Genomic DNA, 27702 nt, shown 5'->3' with positions numbered 1-27702 from the left:
GTCCCAAATAGTTCGTATTCAAAACTCCGAGCATGTTCTACAGATTAGACTTATAGATGGGACTCGGACCCGCGGGACAGCGGGTACGTAACTGAGCGAAGAGTGTAAACGTCAAAGGCGACTTCAGGGCTTAGCCAAGCTACAGCTATGACCCGAAGCTTTATGCCGCAAAGTAGTATCGGTACCTAGCTTGTATTTACTTTCGTAGGGGTCCGCCTAAGTTTATATCCGCCCTGACCTTTAAACTCTGAATATTTAAAGCTTCGACTTCCCAGTTTTCCCACGACCTTTATTCTACACGGATCTAGTTATAAGATAGCAGAACGACATACACCTCATATCAAGACTCTAACAATGACGGCGGAAGAAACCACTCCAGAATACCCTGTGACCTTCTCGCAGGCACAAGTTAAGGAATATCTTGAGTTTCTTCGATTCACAGAAGATGAGATTGAAGAAATCCAGAAACCTACGCTTGAAAATCTCGGAATCCTTGTGATCCGACATTTAGCTACTGCACCGTTCTCTAGCGTCGGTACGGCTTCCCCTCACTCTCCAAGCTAGCTGGTGTAACATTTACTTATCTAATCCTGTGAGTTCTTAGATATCCACTATTCTAAAGATCACATTGTTACCATAACCATCGATGCCATCTTCAACAAAGTCGTCAAACGCAAACGAGGTGGCTACTGCATGGAGCTTAACAGCCTTTTCTCCTGCCTGCTAGCCACCCTCGGATTCAACACATGGCTTTGCCCTTCACGAGCGACTCGCAACTATGGCGGAGACGTTAAGAACCGTGCTTACCACGGTATCTCACACTGCGTGAACCTCGTTGAATTCGAAGACAGGAAGAGGTATCTGGTCGATGTGGGGTACGGTGGTGCCGCTATTGTGCGACCTATGGAGCTTGTTGAGGGGACAGTGATCGATGGTGTTGGAGAAGGGGAACATCGGTTGATCAAAGCGACTGTACCAGAGGCAAGAAGAAAGGAATTACATTGGCTGGTACAGCATAGGTTGAGCTCGAAGGCGGAATGGACGGATCTTTACATGTTTTTCGAGGTCGAAGCGATATTGGATGATTGTGTTATCTGGTCCAATTGGTCTTCGACTCAGGAAGCGCTGTTCAAGAGCAATATTTTGGTCGCAATGGTTATTAGAGAAGGAAACGAGCCTGTGGGGAAGTATACGCTCTGGAATGATATTGTTAGGAAGACATCTCAGACAAAAGTGGAACATTTCCCGCTGTTGAATGAGGCGGATAGGGTGAAGGCCTTTGACACATACTTTGGAATTATACTTTCGGAGGAGGACACTGAGGCTATCAAAGGGAGAGAGCCGGAGTTACGACCTGCTGCTAAAACAGATGCGACCCATTGAGGGGTACTGATTGTATTAATATTTTCATGTCAAAGTTAAAGCTAGGTGGTTAAGTCGTGCATAAGTTCAATACACACTAAATTTGGCTGGTGTGGTTCGCTTGGCAGTCGTATTTTGCTGTGTCGCGAAGACCTCTGAACGCGAGCCTTCAACCGACCAATCCCGGACATGAGATGATTGCCGACACCTTGAACTCCCCGCAGTGCAGCACTCGTTCCGACCTTAAAGATTCGAACCTTTCGTTCACCCGATAAAGAGGACCAGAAACTATTTCCTCGAACATGAGCTTGCGTGCCAAACTCTTCCCAAGTTATCCAAGACCGCGAGCTGTCCCGAAAACTTGAAGACACGCACCTTCTTCGCCCCCGCGAAAATTCTTAGAACTGCTGTTGCCATCCACCTTTTGCGACCAGTATCACCATCGACCGAATATCATCACGAGGCCTTGCCGTTCTTGTATACTCGACAGTCACGATGGGAGATCCTTTTGAGATCCGGTTGCAATTCACCAAGATGTTGCAGAGGCTGAATGCCTCGGTGAATGCTTCCAAGAGCTGTGCAGCGTTTGCTCTGAAACACAAAGACCTCGATGAGGATCTTCACAGTTGCATATTGGAGCAGTTGGAGACGGTAAACTCATATTTGGAGTCGGATTCTCTACGTTCATCGCTAATAGTCGGGTGGTATAGTCTAGCATGAACAACCGCGTCAATCTCCTCTATTTCATCGAGCACCTCCTTGAAATGTCCGTCTCGAAGGGCATAAACAACTACATACCCATGATACAAGCCGAGTTCCGTACTATCGTCGACTGCGTTAGTCCTGCCGACCAGTCTGGCCTTCAAAACATCACTAGTACCCGAAAGGTACTAGCCAAGATCAGGGACCAGAAGCTCATGAGTACCGAAATATACGACGAATTAATATCGTCATTGGATGCGCGCGAAAAGGCCGGCCAACATCAGCATTCCGATGATGAAAGTAATAAGTCGGGTTCCGAGGAGCTGGAGGAGGTCGATCAGGTACCCAATGGTACCAGTACCACGACTATGATAGGAAAGGATCTAGAGTACACGGATAGCGCGAGGGGGTCGCCATCTGCTCCCATTTTAGCGATACCATATTCTCCAACAGCTGTGAACCCCGTCGATAACGGTTCGATCGGCAGCACGCCAACCAACGACGCCCGTCGGCAGTCTTCATCGCAGACAATAACTTTTAAGCGACCACCGAAGCAAGTTATTGAGGAAAGAATGGAGGAAGATCGCGAAAGACATAAGAGGCTTAGGGAGACCATATGGGCGATCTACCCGTCGCGCGATGACGAGTTTTTGGACAAGTCACTTGATGGGCTGGAGGGGCTTGTTGGCCCCGAATTTGAGATGTTTTGGAAGGATATTACATTGGTGGAAATCAATGAGGATGACATGGAATTAATGGCTGAGGAGGCAGAGCTGAAGGTTGAAAGCTTGTCGTGAAATCAGGAGCTTATCATGAAGGAGACTTGGACATGCATGCTTTTGAAGAATCCTACGTAGTTATGAGTGACACCTTTAGCGTTATCAGAGTGTTTTCATTGATGCATTTAGCATTTCTTTTTCATTTTGATATAAATATACGGAACTGATATCTCTCTCTGCGAATAATATATGACCCTTCATGACGATGATATTTCTTCCGGTGATGCCTTGTAACTTGCTGTACATGTACTACAAAGAAGGGACGGGTTTTAGGCCAAGGTTTGTTTCAAAGGTGCCTGTTCTAACCCTGCAGCAACTAGCAGGGCACTTATGCAAGGTACCCGTCAAACCGCTGACGAACTGCTCGTCAGTAGTTACACTCTGCAGGGAACAGCGACATAGGACAGCGTCAGCTTCGCCGACAAAACATTAAAACCCGAACGATTTACCGTGAGAAGTACCGTCTGAATGTCCCTGAGCCAGCCCCTCTGGTGTTCTTGAGGAGTATCCCTAGCTAAATCTCTCATTTCAAATTCAAATTCAAGCACAAATGGCCCTTGCTTAGTGGACCTGAGATTGAAGTGTTGTGTCTTATGTGGGTCATGATGTATCGATAGACTGGCAACCAGCCTCTCGCTGTATCACAACCTTGGCCATTAGCACGACGGCTTTGACCCAGGCAAGCTTCCGGCGACGAAAATCCGATCAAATCTACTCCTTTTCTTGCAATAAAATATTCTTCTAATGAGTTTGTGGAATTTCCCAAATCAAATAATGCAGGCGCTCAATATGTTAATGTCAGCATCAATATAAATTCGGAGCCATTATTCGTACAATCGTATGATATCCAACTAAGATTTCTGGTCCTGATGCTTAATATATTTCCGCATCACGAGGCCCTGGCGGAATCAATGAAACCTCAAGGGAACCCCTTTTCCGGTATTGCGGAAGGATACCATGTGGCGTTGATCGAAGAGATCTGCGAAATTTCGAGCTTACCTAACTTTGGGCGGCCTGGAACCAGTCGTTCTGCTATCGATATGTGCATAGAAGGGCCCTTGTACAAAATGTCTCCCAGCCGTTTGGTCTGCCCGTTGACTCTGTGCTGTGAGGTTTGATGGCGTTTTTGCTTCTGCATGCATGAGGAACAGCTGCATGCAGGCCGACAGTCCACTTCGTCCCAACTTTCAATCCGATTCGATTCGACTACCCAAAATCTTGAAAGACATCACCAAGTCGGCGGCAAGCGCGTGCACGAGACTCGAATTCGTCAGTACAGATTCTCCAGCGACTACGGGTCTCCACTGCAGGAGGTCTTTCGCTGCAATCAAAAGCTATTATTTAGCCCGAAATAAGCTGCGGGACCCCTCTGACGATTAACATTGGCTGTTTTCGACATTCGCTCTGTTGCCCCTTATCCGTTTTCCTTGGCTTTGCGCTCCTCATTTCCGTTGCCTTGTCGCATTATTCTCTGGCAAGCCCTCTAGTTTCGAACGTTTATTGCAATCGAAAGTCAAGGCCGGAGCTCGAGCTTTGACGCCCGGGGCTGGGATCCTAATGAACCCTTTTTCTTCCAAGGAAAAGGCTTCGACTAGTGCGATACCGACGCAAGGAAAGCTCGAGTCTTCAGAAAAGGTACACTGCATCGCGGACAGCACGTTGCAACATTGTTATTCATCGCCAAAGGGGGATTAAGCTCCAGCTTATCTGACCAATGCCAAACCGCTTTCCCTGTGCGGCTGTTGGGGTCATTCCTTTTATGTAGGGGTCCAGCAAGTATGCAAAATGGGAGCTTCTCTTCTGCGCTGCTCCACCCCTGCCCTTTTCCCTTGGGCCAAAGTCAAGCCTGTACATACATATATCCCCATTGGACCCCTTTCCACTCACGACAGCTCCTGGACCTCTTTGGACTTCCTCTGCCAACAAACTTCTTGTAATTTCTATTCTTTCGCTTCTGTAGATTCTTTCACCGGAATCCTCAGTTTCAACTTCTCCCTTTGACGACCTCTTCTTTCGATTTTCTTTTTCGGGTCCAATTTTTCGAATTCGAACTTTCGGTTTAACAGCCCCTGTTCGGTTCCGTTTCCAACGCACGCCTTTTCGGACTTCCGCTGTAACGACAAGAAAAGGGGATTTTTCAAGGTGGATCGTTTTGTTCCTTGCTCCCGCGTAGAGCAGATGCAATTGGCTACACGAGACGACATTATCCTAGTGACGACGTAAGTCTGATTATCGTTACCTGTATTCGCAATGCAATATAACGTACGCATGTTTTCGCTCTATTTGAACGATGTTGCACAACATGGGGATTTTATGAGGCCGCAATTTCCTACAAGCTGGGAAACCTGCTTACCCTAGACCTCTGTCTGTCTGTCGATACAGACATGCATTGGCAACCAAAGAAACAAAGGACATGCAAAACGGTCCCCCTTTCTTACCCTGGGCAAACTTCATATTCTAGACCTTCTCTAGTGCTTGGCGAACTTTTCTTCCAAGAGCGTCATGATCACCAGATGGCTAGGGCCTCGATCCTCGTATTGACGGAAGGACAGCTGAATTCTGGCGGTATGGAAGTCAAATGTGCGCCTTCTGTTTAATCTCGTTGCACATGCTCTCCAGCGCGAAAGACCGCACTGGAATGGTTTGTCCTAGCCTGGATGGGCGCGAACCCATATGTCTGGTAATTTCCCAACTGCCCTTGGAACTGGCCCAGGCCAGGTCTGGGGTTGTAATCTGGAAATTATAGCTGCATCTGCTCGCAATCTTGCCGCATGCACGTCTCTTAATTATTTTGCGCCCATATCCTCAAGATCCATCTCATCGGCAAAAGGCAGCTTTGGCAAGAGTTGGTTGCAGTCAGATTAAGATTTTATTTTATTTTTTCCTTCTCACTCCCCCAGTCGGGAGTTTTTTTTTTCCTGCTCACCGCTTCGCTTTGTGTGGGTTGGTGTCTCTGAATTTGTGTGTGGTTGTCTCTTTATCAGAAATTTCCCCCCCAAAATTTTAATTACCTTTGCCCGTCGTCTACCGTCCTAGCATAACCCGCACTATTCCTCTTCTCGCACCTCCTCCTCCTTTAGCCTTGACCTCTTTTGGGGTTTTATCCTCGCTTTTTCTCTGTCGTTCGTTAGTTTTCTTTTCTTTTCTTTTCTCTTTCAATATCCGCACTGGTCTCGTGTGTGTGTGTGAATATTTCTCTTCGTCGTCAATCTTTATCTTTCGTTCTTGGGCAGAGAGATCCCTATTCTCCGCTTCCTTTCTGCTTGATTGAATTCTTATTCGATTCGATTCCAACTAGACTTTCCCGTTCGATCTCTTGGAGGGACCCCTTATACAGTGCACTTTATTTCCTTCCTACGACATACATTACTTTTATCTTATGTCTCATCGATACTAACGGGTAGCTTCGATAGTCGACTCAAGAAACTTTGAAAGATTCATTCTCCTTCTTGACGGTCACGATCTTTCGTCTTCGTTTTTCTCGCTATCTTTAAGGTCGGCGGAAAGGGCATTTGGCAACCTTGGTTATCCCTCCTTGCCGTATATTTTAAAATTACAGAATTTCGACGAGGTTACTTTTTCATTTCATGGTCGCTTTGACACTTATTTTTTTTGTCCCATCTGTCGAGTATTAATCGATTGGCGGACGAAAGGTGCAAACTGGTTACGACAATTTAGAGTCTACGACATTCTTATAGGCTTTACTTGTCTACCCCTTAATTCGCGGTCTTTGCTGTTCTGGTCATTGTTACAGTGACCCGAACACCAAAATCACTCATTCACCACGGCCGTCCTTCAGGTTCAAGCAGCGGACAAATTTGTCCTTCCACCGCACTTGCAAGGAGTCCATAATCTAGACTCCGGCTCAGGTGCTACTGCTTCGACTCGTCAGCCTCACCCTCTGTCCAAGTCGATCAATATGAGTGACCGTCCTGCTGTAGAGGCGGCCTCTCAGGCTGGCCAATATGGAAACGACATGTCTGCCCAGGCTAGACGTCGTATGCAAGTTCCATCCATCATCACTGGTGTGAACGGTATGGGGGATAACAGTGTAGCCTCCCCTGGTGGAGTTGAGATGCAGTTCACGCCTCTTCTGCCATCCCAGCTTTTGCTTGGATCCCCTTTCCAGACTGGCACCCCACAAACCGGATTCGGCCAATTCCCTGGAGCGTTCAACCAACAGAACCCGGCCGCAGCGCTTTCTCCAACGGCATACAACTCTGGTGGTATCGTTTCCCCAACCGCATTCACTCCTCAGTACGCGACTTTCTTTCCTCAACAATCCCCAACTGTCGGATCTCCTCTCCCCGCTGGCATGGTCTCTGGTACTTCGAGGACTGTATATCTAGGAAACATCCCAGACGAAACCTCTGCTGAAGAAATTCTCGGACACGTTCGATCTGGTCCCATTGAGTCCGTCAGGCTCTTGCCAGATAAGAACTGCGCCTTCATTTCCTTCTTAGATGGTTCCTCAGCGACCCACTTCCATTCTGATGCTATCTTGAAGAAGCTTTCGATTAAGGGTCAGGATATCAAAATTGGCTGGGGAAAGCCATCTCAGGTGCCAACCTCTGTTGCGCTTGCCGTTCAACAATCCGGCGCCTCCAGGAACGTCTACTTGGGCAATCTCCCAGAAGACATCACTGAAGAGGAATTGAGAACCGACTTAGGCAAGTTCGGAGCTATTGATACCGTCAAGTTGGTTAAGGAGAAGAACATTGGATTCGTCCATTTCTTGTCAATTGGAAATGCTATCAAGGCAGTCACTCAGCTCCCACAGGAGACCAAATGGCAAGCTCCTCGTCGTGTCTACTACGGCAAGGATAGATGTGCCTATGTTTCCAAGACTCAACAGCAAAATGCTGCTCAGTACCTTGGAATCAACCCCAGCATGGCTCACGCACTCAGTGGTCAGGACCGCGAGGTTATTTCTAACGCCATCGCCCAGCAATCCGTGGCTGCTGCCGCCGTAGCTACCTCTGCTGGTGGATATAACAATCTTGGCAACCGTACTGTGTACCTTGGCAATATTCACCCAGAAACCACGATCGAAGAAATTTGCAACGTTGTTCGAGGAGGTCTTCTTCATCACATTAGATATATTGCTGACAAGCACATCTGCTTCGTCACATTCATTGACCCCACTGCGGCCGCCTCCTTCTACGCCCTCTCCAACTTGCAGGGTCTTATGATCCATAACCGACGCCTCAAGATCGGCTGGGGAAAGCACTCTGGTGCCCTCCCACCAGCAATTGCTCTTGCTGTCTCCGGCGGAGCCTCTAGGAACGTATACATTGGAAATCTCGACGAAACCTGGACCGAAGAGCGTCTCCGACAAGATTTCTCCGAGTACGGAGAAATCGAACTCGTCAACACCCTCCGTGAAAAATCCTGCGCCTTCGTCAACTTCACCAACATTGCCAACGCCATTAAGGCCATCGAAGCCATCCGCGGAAAGGAGGATTACCGTAAATTCAAGATCAACTTTGGAAAGGACCGCTGCGGAAACGCTCCTAGGCAGAACGCTCCCGGTGTCCAGGTCAACGGCGCTGAGCAGTCCCCAAACGGACTTAACAATGGTGCTGCATCCCACCATTCCGGCTCGCCAACTTCCCAGCCGGCCCTTTCTCCATCCCCAAACTCCATGCAGCAACAAGCTCAAACTAGCTACATCACCACCAACCCCCTCCACGCCTACCTCGCTCAGCAGCAGCAGCAGCAGGAAGCCGCCGCATATAATGCCGCCATCCAGCAGCTCTCCGCTTACCAACCCGAGAACGGCGCCGCCAATGGAGCCGCCAATGGCAACGGCCAGATCCCCGCCAATGGCAACAATAACAACCTTGGGCTCCCTCGATCTTCGTCTCATAACCGTGCCGTCAGTCTGCCGGTCTTGAGCTTGATGGGCGGAAACTCCAACGGTAACCAGAACGGACATTCCTTCGGTATGCCCATGGGAGGCAGCAATGCCTGGCCCGAGAATGAGTAAAAGAAAATGAGTCAGAGGAACTCCTCGTTCTCAAAACTATAAGAGAGGGAATAAGAGAGAGACCATCACCCCCCCAAAAGAACGATACAGGAAGTTAAAAAATTCATCTTTACTCTGTTTTAATTACGCATGCATCTTCACAATTTTTATCGATTTGAAGAAATAGGAAAAAAGGAAGGGAAAGGGGACGAAGAGTACGGATAATGTTTCCGAAAGTTAATCATGCTATAATATCACATCTTTATTGTTACGTACTTATTTGTAGTCATCATCATGATATTTGTTTCTCCTTCTTCCCCCAACATATTCGTTTCTATGTAAATGCTTTTATCTTTTTGGACCCCCCCGAAATCCCTACCCCCTAGTATCTGAGCTCTTTTTTTAACGCATTAATCTATGATATTCTTTTTTTATTTTCACTTCTTTTTGAGATTTCTTTTACCCCTTTCATTTTTCTTCGTTCCTGCCATGTTCAAGAATTCCTGTATCTCAAACCTCACCTCTCCCATATGAAATTCATATACCCCCTCCACACCTATAAACTGTGCATTTTCGCCTCATTATACTAGCATTGCGATGCATGATTATATTCAGTGGCATGTGTAAGCGGATTACCTGTTAAATTACCTACTAGGTAGCTCTACACTATGAAAGGTGCAAATGAAAAAAATAACTAGCTCAAGAATCAATAATATGGCCAGATTGAAGCAGGCGGTAATAATACAGTACTGACGTCGTGATTTCTGTGGGTGTTGATGTCATTGCCATCGAAGTGGCCATGCCAGGGTCTTGATTCGATGAAGGCAACGCATAAAATACCACAATTTGTTTAGGACCACACATTCTTTTTGCCCCCGACGAATGCGGTGGGTTCGAACTTACTTTCCTGTGGAACCATCTACTAGCTCCGCAAGGTTTAATACTTTTATCTAGGGGAAAAGGGGAGTACCCGAGATTAGGAGTTAGAGGCTAGTGAAAATCATTGGTACATATTGTAAATGGAATTTGTATGTATGGTTCATGAAAGATTATCATTTCATTGTTCATTTCAATGTTCATTTCAAGGTACTTATAACATCGAATGACTAAGTAGCTTTCAACATTAAGTTTGTGTATTTCCCAGATCCTAGAAGGATATCCTTTTCAACTTTCCCTGTGTATCCTCAAGGTAGCGAAAAAGAAATAGACATGTGCTATTACATCCTACTCAGAACGAAATCCGAGACATCTAATAATCATCAGAACGTCTGCTTCCATGGGTATCTAATACGACCTCTTAGAGGTGTAACTGGATTTGGATTCGTCATCATCACCATACGACTTCTTAGAGCCGTAAGAGGTTTCGTCATCATCTCTGTAGGACTTCTTGTCCGAAGAGCCGTAGGTGTCCTTGTTGGAGGAACCGTAGGGTTTCGAAGATCCGTAAGAGGTGTTTTCGCTGTCACCTCTCTTGTTCGAGGAGCCGTAGCTGGAGGTTTCGTTGTCGTCTCCATATGATTTCTTGGTTGAGGAGCCGTAGGAGTCTTTGTTGTCGCGGCTGGAGCCGTAGGTGTTTGAAGAGCCATAAGAGGCGCTTTTGCTGTCGTCGTCGTATGATTTCTTATCCGAAGATCCGTATGAGTCGTCGTCTTTAGAGGAACCATAAGTGTTTGAAGAACCATATGAGGTTTTTTTACTGTCATCTCCGTACGACTTCTTGTTCGAGGAACCATAGGAGGTTTCCTCGCTGTCGTCGCCGTAGGATTTTTTGGTGGAGGAACCATAGGAAGTTTTCTCGCTGTCGTCGCCGTACGACTTTTTTGTGGAGGAGCCATAGGAGGTTTTCTCGCTGTCGTCTCCGTACGACTTCTTATTCGAAGATCCGTACGAGTCGTCGTCTTTAGAGGAACCATAAGTGTTTGAAGAACCATAAGAGGTTTTTTTACTGTCATCTCCGTACGACTTCTTGTTCGAGGAACCATAGGAGGTTTCCTCGCTGTCGTCGCCGTACGACTTTTTAGTGGAGGAGCCATAGGAGGTTTTCTCGCTGTCGTCGCCGTACGACTTCTTATTCGAAGATCCGTATGAGTCGTCGTCTTTAGAGGAACCATAAGTGTTTGAAGAACCATATGAGGTTTTTTTACTGTCATCTCCGTACGACTTCTTGTTCGAGGAACCATAGGAGGTTTCCTCGCTGTCATCGCCGTACGACTTTTTGGTGGAGCCGTAGGAGGTTTTCTCGCTGTCGTCTCCGTAGGACTTCTTGTTTGAAGAAGTATAAGAGGTTTCCTCGCTGTCATCCCCGTAGGACTTCTTGTTCGAGGAACCATAGGAAGTTTTCTCGCTGTCGTCGCCGTACGACTTTTTGGTAGAGGAGCCGTAGGAGGTTTTCTTGCTGTCGTCTCCGTACGATTTCTTGGTTGAGGAACCGTAGGAGTCCTCGTTATCTTTGCGGCGGCTGCCGTAGGACTATTGACGGATATGTGGGTTAGTGTTTTGTATCGATCAAATTAGTATGATGGTTGAGAACATTGATCTTACATCGTCACCGTAGCCAGACATTTTTGTTATGGTAATGAAAATTTGGGAAGTATTAAAGGTATTGGTTGAGAAATTGAATTGGGATGTGGATTGGGAAAGACTGATTCTTGATGATGCTATGATATTGATATAAAAAAGGTTGGAATCAAGGCTGGGGATTCGGGTCAATTTATATCCGGATTGTTAGCTCCCCTCTGTGGACTTACCCCTCGTCTACATACGTATACCATTCGATCGTACGACGGTCAGTATCTAGTATACAGCCCCCCTCCGCACTACATTAGCTTCAGCTCAGCTTGCGGCTTCCCATCCCATCCCTCTCCAAGGACCCTCCTCACATCGCGCATGAAATTCAAAAAAAAAAAAAAAAAAAAAGCCATGTGGGTGCTCCAAAACCGGCGTCCGATGAATACCGGGGTAGGGTACTCAGAGACTTGTCCAGTATGGTATGCTACCAGACATATCATGTATAATTGTAAAAAGATATAGTTCCGCAGGCTAGAACACTGTATACTAAGGTTTCTTGCAAATCAGGACTTTAGTATCCTCACGATGGAACCGCAGTATACGCGTTATTTTAGAAAAGGGGGGAAAAGAGAGATGCAAGTCTGTTGCTACATTTGGATGAGATCATTGCGTTTGCTTCACGAGCACCCCTAGGTTCGAAGATCATAAAGAAATGAAAAAAGAAAAGTGAAAAAAGGGAGCATGATGCCATACACTGATGACCATTGGCATATTCAAAAGAAAAAAGAGAGGATGCGGGCTGAGCATCCTTCTTTTTCTGTTTTCAGCAAAGTGGTAAACTCCGTGGGTTAAAAATGTATGTATCTAGGTGCAGTTGTAACTGCATATTTCCAACTTTGAACTTCAAGCTTTTTCCTAGGTCCCACCCCACACACCATATCCCTTCTTCATCGGCCATAACGCGCGTACTTTATAGGAATTGGCTTCTTTTTTTTGAGCTAGGAACCCCGCTTTTACGTCTAACTACATGCAAGACAGTGGAAAGCGTGGATACCAATGGATTGGATGGGATATCCACGGAGGGAGAGGGGGAAAAGCATGTACACAGGCCTGTACAAATCGAAAGTCAGAAAAAAGGAACGTTTAGCAAGGTTATGATGCAAAGCTAAGAAGCTTGTATAGGTTGACGAGGGAATATCGGACATGCAATATGCAAGCCAATTGAGGCTGTACTTTAAGATTATTCTTGGGACCTTGCCAAAGGTGATGTCTGAAAATCTCAAGTCCGCTAGCGTGGAGCTAGCTACGGAAAAAAAAAAAAATCTGGATTGTTCTCAACACGATGCGCTGTAGGAGATGTCGGGGGGAAAGCTAAAACGTAGTAGATGTTATGTATCTTTGGTAAAAGTCCGTGGTGGGCGGGTACTTTGAAGTTACATCTGAGAACTATGTATACGGGCTGAGAAAGAGTTATGCATCACGTCGATGCGAGGAATGGTGTCGATTTTCAATACAGATGGATCGAGGGGAGGGGGTGATGCCAGTTGGAGATCGAGGCATCCAACTTTGTTTTGTTCTCATGCATGCAAGTGATCATTGCATGGGCATCAGGGCGGGCCAGGTTTCAATTTGGTTAACCCCGAGATCGATTCGATGCTGCGCATGGGCCTATCAGTAAAGTGCACTCGCTACGGATTGAGCGAGACTGTATAAACAAGCGCGGTCTAGATCACAATCGTAGCAAATGCGGTCAAATGACGACGATAAAACCATGCATGTCAATTGTATGTAATGTTCAGGGAGCTGAAGCTTGACCAAGACCCATGATCATGATCAAAGCTCGATATCTCCTTTATGTGGCTGTGTGATATTGTGGCGTTCATGGTGGCGGGTAAACCCGTAAGTTTGAAGTTCTGATCCTCAGTGGTCGCGATAGCTAAAATGCCGCGGAGAGCTGGAATTAATGAGGGGAAGTTTTAGATTCGAAGAGCTCTTGGTGTCTATCCTATCGGGGCGACCGCGACATATCTCGATACGGGAGGTTGAAGCTTTTAATTTAAAACCGGGTATGCACAGGGAGCTAAGCTTGCGACAGCGCGACAGGCCTGAGCGACAGGCCTGAGCTTAATTATCTTCCATACTTCGATGTTAACTCCGAATAGCTATAGCTATTATTGACATATAACCGACCGTTATAGTATCGAAGTTTCTCGTCGCAGGGTCCCGGGATATGCGGATATGATATACTGAGATTTGACTCCAATGCAACATTGCAACCTCAGGATAATTGAGCTACTCCACGTTATGTGGATCCATGGAGTATACCGATATACTAGTGGCCCCTGAGTATACGTAAGTGTAGTTCTAGTTTACGGCTCATATTCGCATACGAATATCAAAAATCAATTAGAAACAACAGATTTCGAATTGCTAACGTTATTAAATCGTATTTCAAAGTAGCTGCCGTTGATATTTTGTAGATATTCGCGGTGCAGGTAAGCACTGCACCGGAATGGGCGGATTCCGACAAGTCCGAAGACATGACAGCCACCAGCCTTTAAAGCCTCTGGCCTCTTTTCAAATTCTTCGACGTGCGTTACATTTATAATATTCCACCTCACCGACCCCAGTTCTTCCTTACTTCGGCATATTAGATGTAAGCCCATGTCCCGAGATAATATCTTACACCGCTCGTTGGGTATGGTAATGTTAGTCAGCACCGACGCATCCCGATACTCGAGCCTCCAAGGTTAAAACCTGGGTACTAATATTGTGGGAGCCGAATGAAAACCTGGCCTGGTTAACCTACATATCGAACCACTCTGGATCTATGGACCACAGGTGGATCTGTTCGTCGAATATTCTGCAAACTTTGCAATGGCCGCCGAAGATTCTCCGAGAATTCCAGCATGTATTTCGACATCTTTCTCCGCTTGTTGCCTAATATTGTGCTTGAAGAAAAAAGCCTTAACCGTTGAACTTTTTCTTCGTCTCTGGAGATATCATCATATCAGATCGTATCATCAGGCCACGCAATATATTAGACAAGACATGTCGACATGATGGCGGGATTATATCAGCAGGAATTCTCCGCATCAAGCTTCAAGGTAACGATTCAGAACGAAGAAAAGAAGGTCTATCCGGCCCGAAGTGCCCGAGGAGGTTTTTTCCCCTGAAGCGTCTTGAATCGAAGCTTTACCAGTTGCCACCGAGGTGCATTCAACATACTCAGGCTGGCTAAGCCAAGGTAGCCCTTACAATTTGCATGTCCTGTTACTGCAATGCTTCATGATGATATTTACATAACTACAGTATCCATGATACTGTAGTTAATGCTGTCGTTTTGATTTCATGTAGGCCTACAGTGTGACGTCAAATGGCCCATCGGCCTTTGTCACACCGGCTAGGACCTTGCGACACAGTCAAGTTGTTCCTTCATGGTGGCGGGCCTGCCAGTGCTAGCTGTGCTTGGCGACGCTTATTTACGAGGATTAACTTAGCTTTGATTTAGACTGTCGTACGATAGCGCAGGCAAGTAGGAGGCCTCGAGTAAGAAGGAGTATCTGTATCTGTCGGGGCAAAGCTAAGGTTAACCCACAGCAGGCGGATCTTTTCATGATCACTTACATTCTCTCCTTTCCAACAGTAACGATTAGGCAATTCTGCACAGCCTCTTTCTTTGAAGCACGAAGTTTTCCTATTTTATTTTATTTTATTTTATTCGATTTTATTCGATTTGATCCTTTTTCACTTTTTATTTTATTTTACTTTTATTTTCTGCTGAGATAGTTCTTTTCGGGTGCTCCTTTGAATTTCAGCTGTGCGAGACTCTCAGCTCAATCCTGCTCTCTTCATCATTACATAACGACTTCATACCTTGCTTACTTGACTACATCCAAAGTACGTCAGTAAGAAGTACTTGAGTAATTATTATTATTATCATCATCGCTCATCAGCAGATAACCTCAAAGGTGGATGGCATCGAATATTCTTATTTAATTGCTTGCTTGCTTCGTCCAACGATTAACTTCAGCCCGAAACCTTTCACCATGGCCAGTCTCTCGCCTCCTCCAACAATCTACATCACTAACTCAGAAACAACCCTCTCCGAAGACCCTAATCAGGAACTCTTGAATGATAAGACCGACGTCCTCAAGGTCCCCTGCAATCTTCCTACCCTCGGGAGAACTCATTCGTCTCCATCAGCGGGAACTGTCGAAAACCTCAGGGTCCCTCGAAGACCTTCTATCCGTCGTTCTATCTCCAACACATCTACTAGGACAACCGACGCCATCATCAAGCGCTCACGATGGTCGCTTCACCTAGAAGCTGTAACATGGCGCAATCTCATGAACATTGGAATGTACTTACACACCATCGCTCTTCCTCGACCTCCTTCGCCGACTTTTACTCGAACAATCCCGGCTTCTTTGTCACCGAATAAAGGGACCATAAAACTACAATTCTACTGTCCGCCCGGATGGCCCGACAAACCTCGTGGGAAGGATAATGACACCAAAGGATTCCCTGCTATGATCAATTTCCACGGTGGTGGCTTCACTATCGGATCTGCAACTGATGATTGTCGCTGGGCAGATGCTGTCAGACGAGCGGTGGATTGTATCCTTGTTAGTGTGGACTACCGACGAGCACCTGAATTCCCATTCCCAACAGCCGTTGAAGACGGCGTAGACGCTATATTCTATCTTGTCCATCTCGCCAGGGAGCTTAAAATCGACACCAACCGTTTATCCGTCTCTGGATTCTCAGCCGGTGGTAACATGGCATTCACTGTCCCTCTCAGATGGCAATATGAATGTCGTGCATTAATGGGAATCCCCACCGATGTCTCGGGAGGCACGCCACTCCCTCCAGATGCTGCTTCCGAAGGTGCATTCAGCATGAGTCGTCATGGTGGAAAGATCGTAACAATCTGTGCTTGGTATCCATCCCTCGACTTCACAAACCCACGATGCGATCGCAGAAAGACAAATGTACGGCCCGACAAGGGTATGCCGGAGTTCTTTACCAATCTTTTCGATGCAAGTTACCTGTACCCTCCAAAGACAATAGATGTTGCGTCGCCATATCTATCGCCGGGTGTCGCATCGGACGGATTGTTACACGGTTTACCAAAGGATATTCTATTGTATACCTGCGAATTCGATGAGCTTTGTGCTGAAGGGTTGAGGTTTAGGGATAGACTGCAGAGTGAGCCGCTAAACAAGAATGTGATGTGGAAGATGGTGGAGGGACAACCGCATGCGTGGGATAAAAGTCCGAACGGGAAGGATCCTGAGAGGGATCGGTTCTATACGGAGGCTTGTAGGAAGCTGAGAGGGATATTTTATGGGGACGAGGAGGAGCTGGCTCCACCTGAGTGATCATAGTTTGGAAGCTGAAAGTACTTTCTTCTTAGCTGATTGCATTTACTAATAAGGGTGGGTTGGTTGTCAATTAGCGGGAGTTATATCCTTTTTTTGGTCATATTGCTTGGTTTCGATATTTCGTACCCTGCATTAATGCTTCAGTCCTGTTATCGCATTGGTTGCATTCTTTCTGGTTCTTGTTGCAGATTATTTTAACGGCCTTTGACGTTCGCTCATACCCATTTTCTTCATATGCATTATCATTCCTTGCATGGTTTGGGTTTACCAAACCGTATAGCATACGTTCAATAGAAATTATCATTTTTAAACGCCCTTAGATATCCGTGTACATCATGACAAATCCCTTAACGCCTCGAAAGTATACACTTTTTGGTCAACCCTTACCACTCAATATCAACTTCGCTGTCCGGCTTTGAGACCCAAGCTCTACCTCTCATTCTCCGACCTACCCTCCTTCAACCAATCCAGATTTCCTTTATTCCTAACCACTTCATCCTCCCTCAACGCCGCGGCAATCAACTTATCAATCCCCTTAACCTTCTCCGCCGCCATCCTCGCACACTTCATCAACGTCTCCGCCTCAACCGCCACCCCACCACTCTTTGAAATCTGACAAACCTCCCCATTCTTATTAACGGTGACAGTCATATCACCTTCCCTCAACGCCTCCTCCTGACCAGTAGCATCGAGCACACAAACCATCTCCCCATCTTCATCTTCTCCCAAAAAGCTAAATGTAACACATATCGGCCAGTGGAGGAGACTTAGTGGGACGGGTACTCTTTCGGTTACTGGGTGGATTGTTATGTCTTCGCCCGAGACGGTGACGACGGGGAGGCGGAAGTGTGCGAGGGCTGTTATGGTGGCTATGCAGGCTGTGTCTATTAGGTTTCCGTCGTGGGAGAGGAAGTGGAGGTCCGCTCGGAGGGACCAGACGCGTTGGGCGGTTACTATGCAGAGCGATTCGAGGTCTAGGGCTGTACTACGGCGGATAGACTTCTCGAGGAGGCGGGAGAGGGTGTGGTCGAGGTCCGTGGGGCTGTATGATCTATTAGTATTAGTGGTCGAGGATGGGTGGTTGGTGAGGAGAGGGGGGGTCATTTACCGTCCGACCTCGAAGGATGGAGAAGCCATTGGACCCATTTCGGTGGATATTGTGAATGTACCTTCGAACGGACGGTCCGGACGGGGTTTTATTATTTCAGCGGAGATTCTCGCGAGGACTCTATTGGTTATTATATCATCGTTTGTTAGCTTTGTATAAGATTTGATTCGTATGTATTTCCTTGGGTGAGAAACTCACCTACCTCGTCTTCCCTAACCTGACGTCTACGAAGCCATAGTCATCGCCGAAGGAGAGTTGGATTTCACGGAAGGAGTGGATGTCCCGGCCGTCAACTCGAAGGTTTTGTTTGAGGGCTTCGAGGACGAAGGTTTTTTCCGTGAGTGAGATTTCGGGTTCTTTTGGCATTGTAGCGGTGGTAGTTTAGGAATGTAGATGGGGGTAGTAACTGAATTGGTGGAGCCCCGATGCCGATGGGAGGTACTATTGGTGATGGTGGTGGTGATGGAGTGGCGGGGGTAGGAGGTGAAGAAAGGTTGTAGACTTTTAGGTGCATTAGAAATCCGAAATTTCGCGACTCATTTTTGGTCGGCTCGTTTAAGTATAAGAAAGCTCCAAACACCAAACGGCTCTCAATCTCTCTGATATCAACTTCACACGACTGCATCTTCACGACTGGCATTCTTACCTACCATATATCTACGCCCAGATACATCATCATTGTCACCTCCGAGAATATACCATCAAGGATATAGCTGTTACGTCTCCTAATACCACGATCTAAACATCACCACGACCTTTTCATCTCAATGTCGCGCCATCACCCGTAAGTCCCTTCCACCCTCCACCCGCCACGTCAAAGATAAAGAGAGAGAGTAACCAGAAGCTAACATTAATACGCCACAGCGATCTAGTAATGTGCCGCAAACAACCAGGCATAGCAATCGGCCGTCTCTGCGATAAATGCGACGGCAAATGTCCCGTCTGCGACTCCTACGTCCGACCGACAACCCTCGTCCGAATCTGCGACGAATGCTCCTTCGGGAACTATCAAAACAAATGTATAGTCTGCGGAGGTGAAGGAATATCGGACGCCTTTTACTGCTTTGAGTGCACACGGCTGGAAAAGGATAGGGATGGGTGTCCGAAGATTATTAATTTGGGAAGTTCGAGGACGGATTTGTTTTATCAGAAGAAGAACTTTAGGAATCATTAGTAGGGTTGGAGAGGGAGCATTTGGAATCTTTGGGACGGGAGGTCTTCGGGATGGTTGTGGGGGGGTTCGAACCGACGCGACGATTGGGGTCGATACGGGGGGTGGAACGGTCACCATCGACGGTGTCTTTGACGATATACCTTTATCACGGCCTTTCGGTTCTTTCCGTTCTCTACAACCGCATCCAACTCCATTCTACGGGTCCTACAAGAAGAATAAAGACCTGGCTCGACCACCTACCAGAAACTGATCAAAACAAAAGAAAATACAAAAGAAAAGAAAGAAAGAAGAAAAACAGAAAGGCTCCTCCTCCCATTCCTGAAGAACGTGAAATGGCCAGTGCACTGCATCGGTACTATGGCTGGAAGTACGTTTTACGTTTTCCGAGTATCTCGAGACCTGGAAATACGTTTTCTGTGGTTGCTTTTCTTACACAATCGGGAATCCCCTGTGGGTTCTCACGTGATAACCTCGGATAGGCCAAATGGACCAGGCTGGCAGAGGCATCCTGAAATAGACCTTGTTACCTCTAACGCCTTTATTCTTTGTGTAAGCTAGATCGAGTCGTGAGAGCTTACACGCGTATTCGCCCCTTTTGTGTAACATGGTCAAAACGGTCGGATTGGTTGTGCGAAGGCCCTACCACAAAACCCATCGATATTGCATTGTGACGACTAGATTCAAAAATATATTGATCTTACCTACTCATGTATATAACGATTGGTGAACGATAACGGTTCTCAAGTATAATACCCCTTAGAACCTCGTCGGTCAATTAAAAGCCCGTAGACGATACTTACTTCGCTAACTAAAGGTTAATATCATTGCTACGCTTTACATACTCAAGGATGTGCATCTGCATATACATGTTACACATTACCCTGAACGAAAACCGAGAATTAACAGAGCTAGCCGTATAGCTGTATTCTGGGTAGCCTCCGAATCGACATGCTATATCCCCCCAAGTTGTGATCAGACGATGCCTTCTCATGTATATTGGCAGCTCTTAATAAAGTATCGTGGCGATAATTATGGGGCCCTAACAGGACTGGCAACTCCCGGCGAACGCAAAGAATGTTCGGTTTCCAGAAAGTAAGCTAACGTTGGCTAGTGTAGCCAGCTATATTGGGCAATTGAAGCCGACGAGCCGAACGAAAATAAAATAAACCTTTTTAAACCATTGATGGTCTAATGGCATGTATAACGGAAAGTAGTATAGGGCTATCGTCGGGAGAAGGATTAGATCTTATAATCCCGGGAAGGACTATAAATTTACGAAGCTGGCATGTTTCAGCAATTTGTACTACCGCTTGTGGGATGTCTTTATGCGAAATGGACATGATAACCCGTAACCAACCCCGCTTTAAGATATTTCTGCTGAGTGGGCCCGACATAGCGCGCTCGGGGACCGGCTGGTTACTCTAGCTAGCTTGTGCATCAAGTTGATCGAGACCCTAAATCTGGATGCCCTTAAGATGTGACACGAAATATATCTCTTTTCCTCGCTTCGCATAGATATATGAGCATGGTTTAGCTTGGCCTCGTTTCGTTTTAGTTCATAGCTTAATCGATATCTGATATAACAACACTGTATTCTTGTGTTATACATTCCCTCCGCCGGTCATGGCATCTGCATATCCTGGTTGGCAAAAATAAAACAACTGTATTGGCATCATCGATCCGGATTGCACTTTTGACTGTTGTCGATATTGCTTTTTTTGGAAGATTTGGAGGATTAGGTCGGATGAAATTATACAGCGGGCGAGTCGTAAGTATTAACTTTCACGATAAATAGTGTAAGGTGTTGTAAATAAAGAATTATTATTAATAATAATAACTTTAATTAAAAGTCTCAGGTGCTTGGGCTCGTTTTTAATTCTTCTATGCCTTGTATACTTGGAGTCTGAATATTGGTATCGGCAACCGAGAAAGATGCCTCAGCGGCCTGATTTGACATGAATAAGCCTGGAATTTATCTAGACAATCTCATATGGTTTTATTACCGGAATCCTATACTGCCTCAAACGGTGCTTCGTATCGATTCTTTCGTTCATGGCCATAGGCATTCGCGAACTACTAGGGTTATTTTCATCTAATCTAGTTTCAAAACTTGCGTGATATATCGATAGACAAAAAGATTACAGCGATTGCCTAGGTAGGTAACTTAGTGTATCGGAGTAGAAATGCATATGCATATGCCTATGTCTACATAAAAAAAAAAAAGAAAAAAAAAAAACATGTATAAAAAGGGTTCCTCGTCCAGGACTTGACAGAATCTCCATCGATTTTAGCTGTAGGCCACAGTCCCCCACCGGCACTCACCGAGTCACTGTCATTCATTTGCTTCCCTCATTCCCACCCTCATTCACTCCTTTTTACAGGTCTCAAAAAGAAACCAACGACGCTCTCTTGCAAGATGCATTTTTCCACTCTTTTCAGCGCGGCATTCGTTGCCGTCGCCACCCTCAGTGATGTTACAACTGCCCACGTCGTATTCGTAGATGCCTACGGAAACGCCAGCCCTCATATCCACGGCTTCGGTCTTGGACATCATGCGGGCACCACCCGAAAGGGTAACGCCCAATACCCGCAACAAAGAGATATCGCAGTTTTCAACCAAAGACCTGTGCATAACGGTTGGTGGAAGGGCGATCTTCGTAACGGTTGCGGTACTTCCATCTTATCCGTCACTCAATGGTATCAAAAGTACCAACCCGCCAAATGGAACGGGAAAGGTGTTACCGAAGCTAAAAGGAAGGCGCTGTGGAAACAGGCTGCCCCTAAAGGAGCGTACATTGATATCAAAGGGAATATCAACTGGTTGATTAATTCGGAGTACGCCAAGGGGGTTAGAACGGATATTGCTTCCGGAAGAAAGAACCTTAGGAACGGAATTCCCAAAGTCACCGCCAATGGTGTTTTGAACGTTTTGGCGTGGCAGGTGAATATTGATGGTGGTGGGCATTTTAAATGCAGGATCGATTATTTCGGGAATGCGAACCAATTCTCGGTGAACCTAAAGGTTACGAAGAACTGTGCAGGGAATGCAAAATCTATCCATGCTGCCGGTTCTCAGAAGACTTGTTGGTTTAAAGTAGCCATGCCTGCAAACTTGAACTGTAGGGGAAGTTATAATACCGGAAAGCATACTGCTGCAAATATTTGCATCGTCAGATGCGAGAACAGCGCTAAGTAATCACTAATCGTATTCTCACATCTCATAATATAATTTGCTAACTGGATATTAGGAACGGTCCCTTCGGAGGATGTATCCCCATTCAGCAAGTCAGACCTGCACCACCAAAACCAATTGTTGTTACCGTCAGACCTCCACCGCGGATCGTCACCGTCACCCGGGGCAATTTTGTCACCGTCAGCAAGGGTGATGTCGTCGCCGTCCCCAAGACCAACGTTGTTACTGTAACCAAGCCTCAAACCATCACCGTCACCGCCGGCCAAGTTATTACCATCACCGTCAAGGGTACCCCCAAAGTCTCAACTTGCACCAAGAAGGGTGTCATCACCATCACCAACGAGTCCCGCGTTACAGTCACTCAGAAGAGCACCGTTACCGTTCCCAACAACTCTGTGGTCACCGTCACTGAAGATAGCGTTGTCACAATCACCAAGGCTCCTGAAGTCGTCACTAAGACATCGGATCCAACGACCGTTACTGCCTTGCCATCGTCTGAAGCTGATCCAGAGGATGGTGATGCCAATAAGGCTGAACCTACTCCTGAGGGTACCAAGACTCTTACACCAGAGGAGATCGAAGCAGCCAAGGGTGAAGAAGATATTGATCCAGAAGACCTTGAGGAAGCTAAGAATGAGAAGGTTGATGATAAGACTAAGGAGGAACTTCAGGAGGAAGCTAAGGCTGGTGGCAAAGGTGGCGAAGAGCTTCCGGATGAGGAAGTGGAAGAAATGGGCTATTACTAAGATATATATTTACTCATATGTCTTGTTTTACTGTGGCATATATCATGTCGATGTGGTTGGGGGCTGGGGTGAAATTTAGTTATAGATTAAGAGGAGAAGGCCGAAGGTTTGAGGCCGGAGATTGATCTTGTAGACAGTTCTATAGACCTCTAATTAGAGAAAATGAAGGTGTTTTTGTTTACGAAAATTTATTTTAGACATGCTTACCAATTGGGCAGGACGGTATATAGACCGGGATTGTGATGTAAGCAAGCATAAGAGAAATAACAGTATAACTAATATCATATGTCGGCGATGGCCAATCAACTGGGGAGACAAGATGTCAGTAAGAGATAACCAGCCTGGCCTTACAACCTGGTATTACGCACCTGAAAACGGCACGCTAAGAATTCTAGAGCTAGGCTAAAATTACGTGTATTCTTTCTTAGTTTAAATAAAAAACAAAGTTCTTAGGGGGGGTCTTGCTGCGGTCTCGTAAATATTGCTGGTGCATGCCAAGATCAGTTTGATTGTTGTTTTTGTTGTACTTTATTCGATCTTGGCGCAGCCGGCCGCCACAAAATACCTTACAGGGGATCAGTCTCCTATACCTAACATTTTCTTTGCTTGGATTCTTTTTTTCTTTTCTTTTCTTTCTTTTTTTTTCTGATTCGACGAAAGCGAAACGTTAATGTTCAGTACAGACGTTATTAGGCTGTTTCTCCGTGTTTTTGCAGTGAGGTTGTGAAGTCCGACAGGAGGTTGGCATTTGGAGCCGTTTGAGGCTCGAAACCTCCCATCGCGCATTCAATCCAGTTCAATCCAATCCACCCAACTCCACCGTCACCGCTCTGCATCCAAAACACCACCCTTCCTCTGACTGGTACCCTGCGAAAATGACGACAGCTCATCGTCCCACGTTCGATCCCGTAAGAACCTCCGAGTTCCCGACTCCCTGATTCAACAAGCTAAAAACTTCGATCGCAGGCAGTAGGAAAAGAAACCCAGCGCGGTCCAGCCTATCACCAACGTCTCCTCCCAGCACATACGGTTCTAAAAGTCCGGTACGTACGATGTTCTCTCTCTTCCGGCCGGGCCGACCATCTTTCCTTTCTTTCTTTCCCTTTACTGGTTATTTGTACGACCCAAGGATTCCTAATTCGGCTTTAATCTACAGGAAACCTGGACAGGGTGGCGCCGCAGACGGGAAACGCGACCTCCGAGCCGAATTACTCAAAGCCGAAGCAGCACATTATGCCAAACTCCGCGGCGAAACTACAAGTTCACGGGATAACGACGGCGATGACGACCTTACGAGTGTAGTAACAGGGAGTACACGGAAGGGAAGAATAGATAACGACGAAGATGAAGATGGAGAAACACCTGAAGCGAAGAGACGGAGGATATTAGAAGAGTCACGCGATTTAGATGCCGACAGCGATGGATCGGATAAAGATTCAAATAAAGACAGTGATGACGATTCAGACTCAGGCTCGGACGATTCAGACGAAGACAGTGAGGATGAAACTGCAGAGTTAATGAGAGAGCTTGAGAAGATAAAGAAGGAAAGAGCGGCCGCGAAGGAAAAGGAGGAAAAGGAAAAGGCGGCAGAAGAGGAAGCGCAGAGGGAGATTGATATTGCAAGGGGTAACCCGCTGTTAAATGCTAAGGCGTTTAATGTGAAGAGACGGTGGGACGATGATGTGATCTTTAGGAATCAGGCTAGAGGGGTGGAGGAGAAGGGGAAGAAGAAGGAGTTTGTGAATGATCTTTTGAGGTCGGACTTTCATAAGAAGTTTATGGTGAGTTTCTCTCCATTCCAGTCTAGTTCCCTCTGGGATTTCATTTTTTATATCAGAGATGCAATACTGACCAGAGTAGAACAAATATGTGCGGTAGTTGCTACCTGCTACTACCTATATATAGGTACTTACTTACTGAGCAATACTACCTGGGAGAGGTGGTATTTATGATTGTATCGCATTGTCGTGATGACCTCGATGTAATATCACTCGAGATGAGGTGGTTGTACGATAGAATACTTATTCAAGAGATAAGGCATGCATGGGTCCTATCTTTGGCGGCTGCTGGCTGTTCTTCCCGTAATAGATTACCCATCGAGCTAGTTCCTATACGACAGAGGGCGTGTGACTCAATCAACCAGATTCCATTCTCCTTCTTTTTCGCTTCCCATCCATCAATCCACTCCATTTTTTAACAGTCAGCGTCGTCGGTGCATTGTCGTCGACTTCAATTGATATTATATATTTCATCGCTTTGTCCTGTATTGTGGTGTGAAACACAGGTTGAGTCAAAACAACAACAATTTTACTACTCATCTGCCCCACCACATCACCATCTTCTGCGACTTCATTTCTACCACCCCAACCACCTCCCCTGACCCATAGCCGCTCTCATCATGGCTGAAGTTGAGACCGTAGCTTCGGCCGCCGAGGGCCTTTCAATCGCCCACCCAGAAATAAGTATGAAGATCCACCCGCTGAAGGCTGGACCGGCCCCACCATCACTATCACCGTCGCCGATTGATATAAATATTGACATTTCTTTTCTTCTCCCAAGTCTACATTGACGAAGACGGCGGTGTGGACTCTACCGACTCTCCAAACTCCCAGGAGACTCCTTATAAAACCCTTCTATTCGCATTGTCCCTTCTCCCACCTTCGACCACCGCCTTCCACACTCGCAAGTCCAAGACCGTGGTCCCGCCTGCGGAGGAGCCATCGCTAGAATACAAGCCAGTTTCTCCAACTTCTCTCAAGAAAGCCAAGAAGCTCCACGAAGCAGCCGTCCGGAAAGCCGCTAAAGAAGCAGCTGGCGCCGCCCAGCGAGAGAAAGAAGCTGCTGAAAAGGCTGAAAAGGAAAGACTCAAGCTCGAATCTGCCAAGGCCTTTGTTCTGAAAGAAGATGCCAGTCTTCCTATCGCCAAATCTATCAAAATCAGGGATTCTACCGCCCACCGTGATACCCGTGTTAAGGTTTCCGGCTGGATTCATCGTCTTCGAGTCCAGGCGCATATGATCTTTATCGTTCTACGAGATGGAACGGGGTACCTTCAGTGCATTCTCGAAGGCGATTTGATCAAAACCCTCGATGCACTTCAATTCATCGAAGAAACCACAATTACAATTTACGGTACTATTAAGGCCCTACCGGAGGGCAAGACCGCACCTGGCGGCCACGAACTCACCGCGGATTACTATACCGTCGTCGGCAAAGCCCCAAGCGGCGACGCCGCCATCGGCAATATCGTCGCTCCGGACGCGGAACAACAAATCAAACTCGATCAACGCCATCTGGTCCTCCGTGGTGAACAAGCCTCCGGAGTCCTCAAGGTTCGTGCAGGAGTCCTCCGTGCCTTCCGCAGAGCATTCGAGGAACTGGGTCTTCTCGAAGTTACCCCACCGTGCATGGTCCAAACCCAAGTCGAAGGAGGCTCGACTCTCTTCGAATTCAACTACTACGGTGAAAAGGCTTATCTAACACAATCCTCGCAATTGTACCTTGAAACTTGTCTCCCCGCCCTCGGCGACGTCTTCTGCGTCCAGGAGAGTTTCAGGGCAGAACGTAGTGTTACCCGAAGACATTTGTCCGAGTACACCCACGTGGAAGCAGAACTTGCGTTCATCTCGTTCGAAGATTTGCTCTCCCACCTTGAGGAAATGATCAGCCGTGTCCTCGGCTACGTTCTTGAAGATCCTAGCTGCAAGGATATCATTAAGGAACTCAACCCTGATTTCAAGGTACCCGAGAGACCGTTTATGAGAATGAAGTACGAGGATGCGATCAAATGGTTGAACGAACACGATATCAAGACCGATGAGGGTAAAGATCACGAGTTCGGAGACGATATCGCCGAGGCTGCTGAGAGGAAGATGACGGATACGATCAACCGCCCTATCTTCTTGACACATTTCCCGGTAGAGATTAAGTCGTTTTACATGAAGAAGGATGAGTCGGATAAGAGGGTTACGGAGAGTGTAGAGTACGTATATATATACCCCTTTCATGAGGCCTGCTATATTGGGTGTGTATGTTTTATACTAACGGATTGAAATTTTTTTTACAGCGTCCTTATGCCCGGTGTCGGTGAAATCGTCGGAGGTTCGATGCGTATGGATGATCTTACTGAGTTAATGGGAGGTTATGCACGTGAGGGGATTGATCCTACCCCGTATTATTGGTTTACAGACCAAAGGAAGTACGGAACCTGTCCACACGGAGGATACGGATTGGGACTAGAGAGATATTTGGCATGGTTGTGCAACAGGTGGACGGTTAGGGAGTGTTGTTTGTACCCTAGATATGTGGGGAGGTGTACGCCGTAGATGTAGACTAGCGATATTCGAAAGGGGGGGTGTATTGTGTGGAATTGGGGGCAATGCATGTGGTCCTGAGATTGCATGTAGATAGAGATATATCAATGTCGTCTTTTTTTTTTTTTTTTTTAATTGGGAAAGGAATTCGGGATCGAATGCGGTCGAATTGCCTCGCTAAATCGTCACTTCGCGAAGTGGTCACACAGAGGCCGAAAAGAGAAATACCACGAGTCTGGGACCGAGCTCTGCGTTGCAGGGCTCGGAGATACTCACAACACAAAACTTTTGCGTAATACGTTGATATGGAATATTATACAAAGAATCATGTTTAGCTCTGGATATGCCTCCGGGGGCTTGAGGCATATGCTTGGTTATACGTGTCGGTCAATTGGGGGGGAATACTTACTCCGGTAGCCGTATGAGTCGGTAAATATTAAACGAAAGGTCGACTTGACCTCG

At 46.6% G+C, this 27702-nt stretch overlaps 11 protein-coding genes across 11 annotated transcripts; 8 read left to right on the top strand and 3 right to left on the bottom strand.

Annotated features, from left to right (window-relative positions):
* Window positions 1-354: 354 nt before the first annotated feature.
* Window positions 355-1383, top strand: DFL_003940 (uncharacterized protein; the record flags this gene model as incomplete). Its single annotated transcript, XM_067632950.1, has 2 exons — window positions 355-535; window positions 605-1383. 2 exons carry the CDS (start codon window positions 355-357, stop codon window positions 1381-1383), a joined length of 960 nt encoding a protein of 319 aa, XP_067491167.1.
* A 474-nt stretch (window positions 1384-1857) lies between these two features.
* On the top strand, window positions 1858-2861 carry DFL_003939 (uncharacterized protein; the record flags this gene model as incomplete). The annotated part of the gene is made up of 2 exons (XM_067632948.1): window positions 1858-2013; window positions 2073-2861. 2 exons carry the CDS (start codon window positions 1858-1860, stop codon window positions 2859-2861), a joined length of 945 nt encoding a protein of 314 aa, XP_067491166.1.
* Window positions 2862-6762: 3901 nt separating this feature from the next.
* On the top strand, window positions 6763-8832 carry DFL_003938 (uncharacterized protein; the record flags this gene model as incomplete). The annotated part of the gene is made up of 1 exon (XM_067632947.1): window positions 6763-8832. The coding sequence occupies one exon, from the start codon at window positions 6763-6765 to the stop codon at window positions 8830-8832; it is 2070 nt and encodes a 689-aa protein (XP_067491165.1).
* A 1238-nt stretch (window positions 8833-10070) lies between these two features.
* Window positions 10071-10397, bottom strand: DFL_003937 (uncharacterized protein; the record flags this gene model as incomplete). The annotated part of the gene is made up of 1 exon (XM_067632946.1): window positions 10071-10397. One exon carries the CDS (start codon window positions 10395-10397, stop codon window positions 10071-10073), a length of 327 nt encoding a protein of 108 aa, XP_067491164.1.
* On the bottom strand, window positions 10096-11373 carry DFL_003936 (uncharacterized protein; the record flags this gene model as incomplete). The annotated part of the gene is made up of 2 exons (XM_067632945.1): window positions 10096-11280; window positions 11353-11373. 2 exons carry the CDS (start codon window positions 11371-11373, stop codon window positions 10096-10098), a joined length of 1206 nt encoding a protein of 401 aa, XP_067491163.1.
* A 3995-nt stretch (window positions 11374-15368) lies between these two features.
* DFL_003935 (uncharacterized protein) lies at window positions 15369-16703 on the top strand (the record flags this gene model as incomplete). Its single annotated transcript, XM_067632944.1, has 1 exon — window positions 15369-16703. One exon carries the CDS (start codon window positions 15369-15371, stop codon window positions 16701-16703), a length of 1335 nt encoding a protein of 444 aa, XP_067491162.1.
* Window positions 16704-17135: 432 nt separating this feature from the next.
* DFL_003934 (uncharacterized protein) lies at window positions 17136-18180 on the bottom strand (the record flags this gene model as incomplete). Its single annotated transcript, XM_067632943.1, has 3 exons — window positions 17136-17748; window positions 17815-17934; window positions 18017-18180. 3 exons carry the CDS (start codon window positions 18178-18180, stop codon window positions 17136-17138), a joined length of 897 nt encoding a protein of 298 aa, XP_067491161.1.
* A 401-nt stretch (window positions 18181-18581) lies between these two features.
* DFL_003933 (uncharacterized protein) lies at window positions 18582-18988 on the top strand (the record flags this gene model as incomplete). The annotated part of the gene is made up of 2 exons (XM_067632942.1): window positions 18582-18598; window positions 18679-18988. The coding sequence occupies 2 exons, from the start codon at window positions 18582-18584 to the stop codon at window positions 18986-18988; spliced, it is 327 nt and encodes a 108-aa protein (XP_067491160.1).
* Window positions 18989-21404: 2416 nt separating this feature from the next.
* On the top strand, window positions 21405-22927 carry DFL_003932 (uncharacterized protein; the record flags this gene model as incomplete). The annotated part of the gene is made up of 2 exons (XM_067632941.1): window positions 21405-22180; window positions 22237-22927. 2 exons carry the CDS (start codon window positions 21405-21407, stop codon window positions 22925-22927), a joined length of 1467 nt encoding a protein of 488 aa, XP_067491159.1.
* An 875-nt stretch (window positions 22928-23802) lies between these two features.
* Window positions 23803-24805, top strand: DFL_003931 (uncharacterized protein; the record flags this gene model as incomplete). Its single annotated transcript, XM_067632940.1, has 4 exons — window positions 23803-23835; window positions 23894-23970; window positions 24084-24708; window positions 24788-24805. The coding sequence occupies 4 exons, from the start codon at window positions 23803-23805 to the stop codon at window positions 24803-24805; spliced, it is 753 nt and encodes a 250-aa protein (XP_067491158.1).
* Window positions 24806-25325: 520 nt separating this feature from the next.
* On the top strand, window positions 25326-27252 carry DFL_003930 (uncharacterized protein; the record flags this gene model as incomplete). Its single annotated transcript, XM_067632939.1, has 3 exons — window positions 25326-25389; window positions 25487-26909; window positions 26994-27252. 3 exons carry the CDS (start codon window positions 25326-25328, stop codon window positions 27250-27252), a joined length of 1746 nt encoding a protein of 581 aa, XP_067491157.1.
* Between the last annotated feature and the right edge of the window lie 450 nt (window positions 27253-27702).

This window comes from Arthrobotrys flagrans (assembly GCF_004000055.1).
Source record: "Arthrobotrys flagrans strain CBS H-5679 chromosome Unknown unitig_0, whole genome shotgun sequence".
Classification (NCBI taxonomy): domain Eukaryota; kingdom Fungi; phylum Ascomycota; class Orbiliomycetes; order Orbiliales; family Orbiliaceae; genus Arthrobotrys; species Arthrobotrys flagrans.
This window is presented reverse-complemented; position numbering and strand designations above follow the sequence as displayed.